The sequence below is a fragment of the Natrix helvetica genome, assembly GCF_964273705.1.
Source record: "Natrix helvetica genome assembly, chromosome: 15".
NCBI classification, from domain to species: domain Eukaryota; kingdom Metazoa; phylum Chordata; class Lepidosauria; order Squamata; family Natricidae; genus Natrix; species Natrix helvetica.
Window position 1 is genome coordinate 4,197,946 of NC_138565.1, and position 11,033 is coordinate 4,208,978.

The 11,033-nt window shown below is 49.3% G+C and overlaps 1 protein-coding gene across 2 annotated transcripts in view; it reads right to left on the reverse strand.

Annotated features, from left to right (window-relative positions):
• The window catches only part of WHRN (whirlin), a gene marked incomplete at its 5' end in the record, with an annotated part of 63,032 nt that extends 61,654 nt beyond the window's left edge, over nucleotides 1–1,378 (reverse strand). For both annotated transcript variants that reach the window (XM_081967233.1, XM_081967232.1), the window contains one exon: nucleotides 548–1,378. In XM_081967233.1, the coding sequence (XP_081823359.1) occupies nucleotides 548–1,378 (831 nt within the window). The remainder of the gene's footprint in view (nucleotides 1–547) is intronic.
• Nucleotides 1,379–11,033: the final 9,655 nt, after the last annotated feature.

The following is an 11,033-nucleotide window of genomic DNA, read 5'->3' on the forward strand; positions in this document are numbered from 1 at the left end:
CGTTGGGGGGGTTGTCACTTGGAACCCTGACATTAGTAACATCTAGAAGTAAAACCAGAGAGTACCAAGGACCCCACAGTCCTCCTCTACACCTCCTCTGCAAGCCCCTCTCCCTTCTAGCACTTGATGATACCTAGTTTGAGAAACAAAACATCTGCAAGAAAGCAACCAAGCTCAGAGAGCACCAAGGTCTCCTCACTTGGTGTGGAGAAAGCAGACCAAGCATTTTGAGAGATTGGGTGCACTCCATACTTGTTGACCCATCACCTCTCATTCTGGAAGATTCTGGCAACCGGGATGAAATATATATATATTGGCCAAGCTCTCCTTCGTCTTAACCACTACATTTTCTCTGCTTCGGTTAAGAGGACACTCCAACCAGGAAGGAAAAAAATACAATACTTAGAACCAAGGCCAACAAAACATTGCAAGTTGGGAATGTCATACATGGGCACAGGAGAAAGATTGACGTTGCAAGTTGGGAATGGCATGCATGGGCACAGGGGAAAGGTTGCTATTGGCGGGTTTGGCCTTGCCCCCTCCTCACCTTGACAGCTTCAGCATGGGTCACCTTGTCCAGCGGCTTGTCGTTGACCTTTAAGATCCGGTCCCCTACCCGAAGGCCCTCTTTATCCGCCAAGGAGCCCGGCTCCACCAGGGAAACATAGATGCCTACGCCGTGCTCGGCCCCTCCTCGGATGCTGAAGCCCAATCCTTCTTGGGCTTTCTGCCTCTTGAGGACCACCTGCCTGACCTCCCCTCGCAGCTCCTCCAAGCCAACCGCCGAGTCCCCGGGAGCTGTCCCGTCCGCTGCGGTGCTGAATTCTTGCGGAAGCTTGACGGAGGAGGAGGAAGAAGAAGGAGGCCGGCAACGAGCAGCCGGGGTGGGAGAGGGAAAGCGGGCGGAGGAAGCCGCGCCGTCCGGAGGGAGGACTCTGCTAGACCCGGCCCCGTCGTACCCTGCCCCGGCGGCGGCCAAGAAGTCCGCCTTTAAGTAGAGCCCCTCCGAGGTGTACTGGTCGAAGAGGAGCTGGTCCGAGCGAGGGATGACCAGGCGCAACATGGGTAGAAGCTGCCTCTTCTCCGGGACGTCCAGCAAAACTTGGAGCGTCTGCACCAAGTCGTAGACATTCCGCCGGCAGTGGTAGATGTTCAGGCAATGGATGAACTGCTCCCGCTCGCCTTCGCTCAGCAGCAGGTTGAGAGCCGCGTGGAGCTTCCGCACGTTGGCCGACAGCAGCCGGATGCCGGACCCGGGCCCCCCGCTCCTGAAGCCGGCCTGTCCCGCGTCCCCCTTGGCCGCTCCGTCGAAGGAAGGCGAGGAAGAAGCGCTGGAGGCGCGCGAGCCCACCGACAGGCGGTCCAAGTTTGCATTCATCGCCTCGGGCCAGAGAGAAAGAGAGACGGAAGCTGGGGCGGTCGTTGGGAAGCTGGGCATCGGAAGGCAGCCGGACGCGTCGGGACCGTTCACTTGGGGGGCTCCCTTCTCCTCGGCGGCCCCCTTAGCTGGAAAGGCGGAGGAGGCATGGGGGGGGGGGAAGCAGAGTAAGGAGAAGCCGGGTGGGTCGGCGGAGGGGCAAGCGCGCTCCGGAGAAGGCGTAGGAGGCGATCCTGGCCGGCGTCGCTTCTTCCCCTGCGGCGGCTTGTTCTTTGCAAGGCGAGGACGGAAAAAGAGAGAGAGGGAGGGAGGGAGGGAGAGAGGAGAGAGAAAGAGAAATAGAAGAGAGAGAGAGAAAGAGGAGAGAGAGAGACCGAGTGAGAAGGGAGAGAGAGGAGAGACAGAAGAGAGAGAGGGAGGGAGAGAGAGGGAGGAGAGAAAGAGAAACAGAAGAGAGAGAGGGGGGAGAGGAGAGACAGACAGAAGAGAGAGGGAGGGAGAGAGAGAGAGAGGAGAGAGAGAAAGAGAAACAGAAGAGAGAGAGGGAGGGGGAGAGAGAGACAGAAGAGAGAGAATGAGAAACAGAAGAGAGAGAGGGAGGGAGGGAGGGAGAGAGAGAGAAGAAAGAGAGAGTTCAGAGGTGGATCAGCCCCGCGTGGAGGATGGGATCCGTGGCCGAGTCCGCCGCGGCCGGCTGGCCTCTCTGCCTTCCGCGGAGCGCACGTATCGCCAAGCTCGCAAACTCCCTGGCGCCTCCTGCTTGGCACCCCTCCGCTTCGCCCAAAAAGCAACCAAGTCTCCTCAATTGCCCCCCCCCTTTTTTGCAAAGCTTTGCCCTGCGTGTCTTTTTCCCCCTTTGCCTTCTTCAAACGGTGTTCATAATAAGCAGCGCCTCGCCTGGGCTTTCCCCCCCGAAATAAAACCCCAACCTCTCGTTCTGCAGACGCGGCGCCTCTTGGCTCTTCCCAGCCCCGACTTTCTCCAACTGTTGAGCGGCCCTTCGCCCTGCCCGAGCTGCCAGCCTGCCTTGACAGACACCTGCTCAGGAAATGACGCGCCTGCCGGTTGCCAAGAGACCGACGGATACAATCCGGGCTCGCCAGAGGGGAAGGGGCGCCCAGCCAGCCTGGTGCAGTCCGGCAAAACTTCAGCCAGGAGGTGGCTTTTCCTCTCCTTGGGAAGGGCACTGATGCTGTTCCCTAGTTTGGGTCATGAGACGTCTGCAGGGAAAACACCATGCTCAGAGAACACCAAGGACCCCGCGGTCCCGCCCCCCCCCCCCCCCGCCTGTCCTCTGTGCAAACCCCACTCCCTTCTAGCACTGATGATGTTCCCTAGTTGGGTACCTGAAACGTCTGAAAAAAAATAACCAAATTCAGAGGGCACCAAGGACCCCACAGTCTTCCTCCTCCTCTCCCCCAAATATCCTCCTCCTCCTTGCAAACTCCACTCCCTTCTAGCACTGATGATGTTCCCTAGTTGGGTCATGAAACGTCTGGGAAAAAAATAACCAAATTCAGAGGGCACCAAGGACTTCATAGTCCTCCTCTTCCTCCTCCTCCTCCCCCCCTGCAAACCCCACTCCCTTCTAGCACTGATGACATTACCTAGTTGGGTCATGAAATGCCCACAAGAAAACAACCAAGCTCAGAGAGCACCAAGGAGCTCATAGTATGCAGAGGGAAGGAAGTTTCTCTTCCTCCCCCCCCCCTGCAAACCCCACTCCCTTCCAGCACTGATGATGTTTCCTAGTTGGGTCATGAAATGTCTGGAAGAAAGCAAGCAAACTCGGAGAGTACCAAGGACCCCACAGTCTTCCTCCTCCCTCCCCCAATTTTCCTCCTCCTCTTTGCAAACCTCACTCCCTTCTTTAAACAACACCTGCCTTATGGCCACAATACCTTTCCGATCCTCCTCCTCCTCTTTGGGGATAGCACTTTGTGCATGCTCTCTGCTGCTCATGAACCAAACCTGAGACCAGGCACGTTCAAAACGAAGCCTATTTAATTAAAGTGGAAAAACGGCTAGTGGCCAACATTTTTTAAAAAAAAGCTCCAGATGAAGCAAAAATTCCTTTCTTGGCCAAATATGCTACTGGACACATCAAAGGAGTGGCTCTCCTTAAAGGAAGGGTTAATTGTATGCAGAGGACGCTAATCTCCTTTGAAGGCTGCTTAGCTTTGGCTGCCTAATTATCCCTCCCAATAAAAATGTATTTATGGCTCTCTCTCCTTCTCTCTCTCTCTCCCCCTCTCTTTCTCTCTCTCTAATGCAGTTCAATTAACTCAGAGCGTGCCAAGCTGATAGGACATGTTAAGAGCTGTTCATAAAAGCCAAGAGACCTTTAGCAGGAACTCCTCGACCTATGACCGCAATGAGCCCAGAATTTCGGTTGTTAAGTGAGACAATGGTGTTCTGATCTAGGCTTCCCAAGAACATGAAGCAAACTCCCGGTCCCGACAAAAAAACATTTTATTAATGGACTGTGAATTCTGCTCATTCACCTCCAGCAAAGTCTTTCAAGGGAGGATTTATAGTCACAGACCTTATCTGGCTTGGAGAGCTGCCAGGCCCTTATCTGCAAAACTTGGCAAGGAGTCTCCGAGAGTCACGAGCCAATGAAGCGAATGAATTGTCTCCTGCAAACTCCACTCCCCTTTCGCTCCTCTTTTATTTCCTCTATTTCCCAAGTTGACCCCTGCTCTTTAGCTGTTCCCTTCATCTGGCCACTCTGCACACTGGGAACAGGCTCCAGCTGTTCTTCTGCCTCACTGATGTCTGACTCTTATAACTGCCAGACGGCCCTGGCGCCCTCTCTGCCTCCGACACAGAGCCCTCATCTGAGCCTTTTCCAGACTCCAGGACTGGCCCATTTCCCTCCCAACCCTCCTCACTGTTCGAATCTCCTGCCACCTCCTCTGGCCTCTGGCAGGCCACAACAAATGTTTCGGCGAATTTTGCCCTGTTTTATGACCTTTCCTGCCACCGTTGCCAAGTGAATCTCTGCAATTGTTGAGCGAGTAACGCGGTTGTTTAAGCCAATCCTTTAACATCACATAACCACAACATCCTGCCTATCCTGGGTCCTTTATCCAGCTCAACAAGTGAATAAAGGTAAATGTTCCGAAGGAAGGGAGGAAGGAAGGAAGGAAGGAAGGAAGGAAGGAAGGAAGGAAGGAAGGAAGGAACCTCAGAGGTAGAATAGACTAGAACTGAGATGGAAGGGACCTTAGAGGTCTTCTAGTCCATCCACCTGCTCAAGCAGGAGACCCTATACCATTTCAGACAAGTGACTGTCCCATCTCTTCTTAAAAACATCCCATGTTGGAGCATTCACAACTTCTAGAGGCAAATCGTTCCACTGATTAAATGTTCTCACCGTCAGGAAATTTCTCCTTAGTTCTAAGTTGCTTCTCACCTTGGCAACTTCGACCATGCCTGGTGTGTCTGAGCCCAGATGTCTCTCTCATAAATCATGAATGATATTCTGGATTATGAATGGTTCATTTGCTCTTTACTTAATTCTTCCCCCTATCCATTTCCCTTATATTGTCCTTTTCTATGTTAGAGACGGTGCCTCTCCATCTGTTGGTTCGTTCCCTCGTCTTCACACACATTCTAATCAGCCATATTCCGGCAGGCTGCCTCCCCCCCCACCGTTTTCATTCAAAAACACTGAAAGATTGCCTCCCCTCCCCTTCCCAAAGCGCCGATTTAAAAAAAAACCGGAACAACTCACGCCACAAAGCCCCCTCCCCCGCGAGTCTTTTCCCCCAGACCTAGAATGAAAATGGAAATGAATTATTTCCCTAGCGCGAAAAACGTTTGATAAAATTAAACGTAATTCATCAACGTGGATCCTTTCAGAAAAAAAGAAGGAGGAGAAGAAAAAGCAAAACGCGGCTTCTAAGAAAGAGCCAAAATGAGAAAGAAAGAAAAAAAAAGAGAGAGAGAGAGAGATGGAAAGATCTGATAGGGATGCGGGAAAAAGGAGTTTAAAATATTTTTCTCCCAAAAGGAAATGAAAAGAATTTGATTGATTATTGTTTTTAAAAGAAAAGGAAAACGATACACGAGGCCCCATCGAATGAAAAGGGACAGTGGCTGATCATAGGACTGATAAACACTCCCTGAATAAATAATTCCTTTTTATTTATTAATTTAAGGACTTTTTAAGTTGTTTCTGTTGTGGCCCATCAGCGGCCAGCGGAGCTGGCAGCAGATTCAGACAGTGAGGAGGTTGGGGAGGAACCTGGGCCAGTCCTGGAGTCTGGGGAAGGCTCTGGTGAGGGCTCTGTGTCGGAGGCAGAGAGAGGGCCAGGGCCGTCTGCCAGTGATCAGCTGCCTTTGGAGTCAGACATCAGTGAGGCAAAAGAACAGCTGGAGCCTGTTCCCAGTGTGCGCATGCACAGAGTGGCCAGACAAAGGGAACGGCTAAAGAAAAGGGGAGTAAGGCCACAGGTGGACGGTGAATGGCCCTTCCCAGAGGAAATAAAAGAGGAGCGAAAGGGGAGTGGAGTTTGCAGGGGACGATTATCTCGCTTCATTGGTTCGTGACTCTCTGAGACTCCTTGCCAAGTTTTGCAGGAAGTGGTCATGTGGCCGGCATGGCTCAACACCGAAGGCGCACGGAACGCTGCTCCCTTCCCACCAAAGGTGGTCCCTATTTTCCTACTTGCATTTCATACGTGCTTTCGAACTGCTAGATTGGCAGAAGCTGGGACAAGTCACGGGAGCTCACCCCGTTAGGCAGTGCTAGGGATTCGAACCACCAAAAGGCCGACCTTTCTGATCGACAAGCTCAGCGTCCTAGCCTCTGAGCCACTGCATCCCTTAAAATAGGGCATAAGGAGACCTCTACAGCGTGATAGTGAACAGATTGTATCTAGGCTACCTTCACGAGATCCGAAGGACAATCGTGTTCTTAAAAAAACTCGAGGTTTTATCCTGTGCATTCACTGCCGATGCCACACCAACATTCAACGCAAGCATTAAGCGTGACTTGATTCATGGCTCTGTTTCTCTCCTCTATGGGGAAACAGCTGCCGCTTTTCGAAAGAGAGGTTTATTTTTTAAAAAATATTACTTTTTTACTTCTTCTTCTTCTTCTTCAAAGGAATTCTAAATGCCAATTCATCACCCAACAAAAGGGCTGCTTGTAGGAAGCTGCTTCCTATTGACCTCGTAAGCAGGAGAGGTTCTACAATGAGATTATCGCAGCCCCCATTGGCACCAGAAGCTGGAGAAATCAACAAAGATGGAACAATTGATTAAAGTGGAGTTTTTATTGGAGGGGAGAAAAAAAAGAGCCTTTTAGGGGGGGAAACAAGCACAGGTTATTAAGAATTGAAGGGGGGGGGGAATGAGAAATCAGTGTGAACAAAATCACCTGTTTTTTTTTCAAGAGCTGAGAAAAAGGAAGGAAGGAGGGATGGAGGAAGGAAAGAAAAAAAGGAAGGAGGGAGGGAGGAAAGAAAGAAAGAAGGAAAGAAGGAGGGAGGGAGGAAGGAAAAAAGGAAGGAAGGAGGGATGGGAGAGAAGGAGGGAGGGAGGAAGGAAAGAAAGAAGGAAGGAGGGGGGAGGAAAAAAGGAAGGAAGGAGGGATGGGAGAGAAGGAGGGAGGAAGGAGGGAGGGAGGAAGGAGTGATGGAAGGGAAGGAGGGAGGGAGGAAGGAAAGAAAGAAGGAAGGAGGGAGGGAGGAAAAAAGGAAGGAAGGAGGGATGGGAGAGAAGGAGGGAGGGAGGGAGGAGGGAGGGATGGGAGGGAGGAAGGAAGGAGTGATGGGAGGGAAGGAGGGAGGGAGGAAGGAAAGAAAGAAGGAAGAAGGGAGGGAAGAAAAAAGGAAGGAAGGAGGGATGGGAGAGAAGGAGGGAGGGAGGAAGGAGTGATGGGAGGGAAGGAGGGACGGAGGAAGGAAAGAGGGAAGGAAGGAGGGAGGGAAGAAAAAAGGAAGGAAGGAGGGATGGGAGAGAAGGAGGGAGGGAGGAGGGAGGGAGGGAGCGAGGAAGGAGGGAACAGCATTGGAAGAGAGTCACATCTTCTAGTCCAAGTAGAAGCAATGGATGGAAACTAATCAAGGAGAGACTCAACTTAGAATTAAGGAGGAATTTCCTGCTGGTGAGAACAAATGATCTGTGGAACAACTTGCCTCCAGAAATTGTAGATGTTCCATCACTAGAGGTTTTCAAGAGGAGGCTGGACAGCTACTTGTCCGGAATGATTGAACGGTCAAGCAGGAGACCCTATGCCAGCCATTTCAAACAAACGCTCGTCCAAGCTCTTCTTGAAAACTTCCAGCATTGAAGCGACCACATTTTCTGGAGGCAGGTCGTTCCACTGATTTTTTGCAAAAACCAAAGCGCGCTTCATACATTGTTTCCCTGCGGAGAAGCATTTTTAATTGATTTTTTCCTTCCTACATTCCTCTCCTCCTCCTCCTCCTCCTCCAACCGTTCCGCGACAGTCACAGAATGGCATTGATTTCTATTTCTATACGATATTCATTCCATAAATTGGGAAGCGTAATTATGTTGCTGTGCATTGGTCCAAAAAAAAAAAGATGCGTGCTTCGGCACAGGGGCAGTCAAGTGTGAACCGCCCCAATTTCTCCCGTGTTGCTAATGAAACTTTTCCAAGGTTGAGACGGAGAAAGAGAAGCAGGAGTTGTTTTTTTTAAAAAAACACCGCACAATTATTTTTGTCCTCCCCCCCCCCCATCCGTTTGAGAGCGGCAACGGTGGAAAGAAATTGCAAAAGAGACTTTGGGAACAGCAGTTGGTCTTGTTGGGTTGATAAGCGGCAGGGAGCTGCTTCTCTTCTCATATGTTTGAATCACACAGTTTGGGAAGTCACCTCCAATCTGTGGTTAAGAATTCCATTCTATTCTCCATTCTATCTATTCCATTCTATTCTACATTCTACATTCTACATTCTACATTCTACATTCTACATTCTACATTCTATATTCTATTCTGTTCTGTTCTATTCTATTCTACATTCTCTATTCTATTCTATTCTACATTCTATTCTACATTCTATTCTATTCTATTCCATTCTACATTCTATTCTATTCTACATTCTCCAATTCTATTCTATTCTATTCTACATTCCATATTCTATTCTATTCTATTCTATTCTCCATTCTCCAATCTATTCTAATTGCTATTCTATTCTAATTGCTATTCTATTCTACATTCTCTATTCTATTCTACATTCTATTCCATTCCATTCTTATTCCCTGTTCTATTCTGTTCCATTCTACATTCTATTCTATTCTATTCTACATTCTCCAATTCTATTCTATTTTACATTCTATATTCTATTCTATTCTACATTCCCTATCCTATTCTATTCTATTCTCCATTCTCCAATCTATTCTAATTGCTATTCTATTCTATTCTATTCTAATTGCTATTCTATTCTACATTCTCTATTGTATTCCATTCCATTCCATTCCATTCCATTCCTATTCCCTGTTCTGTTCTGTTCCATTCCGTTCCATTCTATTCTAACCCATTCTTATTCCCTATTCTATTCTATGCCATACTATACTCTATTCTATTGATATGTTAGAATCACACAGTTGGAGAGGCATTCTCCATTCTGTGGCTAAGAGAGGCTGGGCCCACCCTTGGCCAGTATAAGTCTGAGTGCTATTGCTATTGTTTTCTTCTCGGGTTGCTTTTCCAACTCCCGGCTGTTGGATTTCCTGATGGTTTCTCATCCCAGGGGAAACTCCAACCCTGCAATCCACTGCGCTTCGAAAAGTAGCTTTGCCAAATCCCTGCCTCCTTTAATAACAAAGTGGAGATAGGAAAGCTTTGTGGAGGACAATCAGAAAAACAGAGGGAAATAAAAGCCTTCGGATTAAATCAAGCGACGCTCCCAGCCAGCGGAGCCATCGCAAAGGTTGACAGAAATGACAGGCTGCGCCACGGAGGCCCTCTCTCGCTCTTCTCTTGTTTGTTCTCATCTCCTGCTTGTTTGGACAAGGGGCAGGCAAGGATAGCATCTCACCTTTCACTCCCCGAAACGATCCCAACTTCGCTGCCCACCACGACGCGAGGCACGCCTGGCACATGAGCAGAACCCTCAAAAAACCTTCGCCTCCATCTGTCTCAGCCAGAAGACATTTCAACAAGCCCTGGGGAGGGGGGAGGGAACCAAAGGATCTGCATGGGTCCAGACTCCAGCCCCTCTTAGCCACAGAATGGAGATGCCTCTCCAACTGTGTGATTCTAACATATCAATAGAATACAGTAGAGTAGAGTAGAGTAGAATAGGGAATAAGAATGGAATGGAATAGAACAGAACAGGGAATAAGAATGGAATGGAATGGAATGGAATGGGATGGGATGGGATAGGAATGAAGAATGAGTTGAGTAGAGTAGAGTAGAGTGCAGAATAGACTAGACTAGACTAGAATGCAGAATAGTATAGTATAGTATAGTATAGAATAGAATAGAATAGAATAGAATAACAGAGTTGGAAGGGACCTTGGAGGTCTTCTAGTCCAACCCTTTGCTTAGGCAGGAAACCCTACACCACTTCAGACAAATGGCTCTCCAACATCTTCTTTAAAACTTCCAGTGTTGGAGCATTCACAACCTCTGGAGGCAAGCTGTTCCACTGATTAATTGTTCTAACTGTCAGGAAATTTCTCCTTAGTTCTAAGTTGCTTCTCTCCTTGATCAGTTTCCACCTGTTGCTTCTTGTCCTGCCCTCGGGTGCTTTGGAGAATAGCTTGACTCCCTCTTCTTTGTCAGAAGAAGAAAAGAAGCTCCTTGCTGCTATATCAACTGAACAAGACGATTGCTGGGCCCCAAAGTCTATTTTGCAATTTTTGCTGGAAGGCTCAACATGGCATGTGAGCAGAATCCTCCAATCTCCAATCTCCACTTGGCCTGTACCCATCAACCCAGTGATTATAGATTTTGTTGCGACCGAGGCTTCCGAAGAGCATAAAGCAAACCCCTGGTCCTGACAAAAAACCCTTTTATTAATTGAATGTGAATTCTGCTCATTTACATCCAGCAAAGTCTTTCAAGGGAGGATTTACGGTCACAGACCTGATCTGGCTTGGTGAGCTGACAGGCCGATATCTGCAAAACTTGGCAAGGAGTCTCCGAGAGTCACGAGCCAATTAAGCGAACTAATGGCCTCCTGCAAACTCCACTCCCCTTTCTCCCCTCTCTTATATCCTCTGGGAGGGGCCATTCATCGTGGCCTTACTCCCATGTCGACCCCTGTTCTTTAGCTGTTCCCTTCATCTGGCAACTCTGCGCATTCGCACACTGGGAACAGGCTCCAGCTGTTCTTCTGCCTCACTGATGTCTGACTCCGAAGGCAGCTGATAACTGGCATACGGCCCTGGCCCCCTCTCTGCCTCCGACACAGAGCCCCCATCAGAGCCTTCACCAGACTCCAGGACTGGCCCAGGTTCCTCCCCAACCTCCTCACTGTCCGAATCTCAGACAGTTTGTCCTGCTGCAGAGAAGTTGGAATCAGAAGCTTGCTGAGCTCTGGAGTTACCACGGTTAATGTCTCCCCAGGAGTTTCAAATCCCATTTCTTGCCATTCATTACCTACCCATCGGCAGGGCCTGGGGCATGCTGTGTTACAGTTTAAATCCTGTTAGCTCCCCAGTGACTTCAA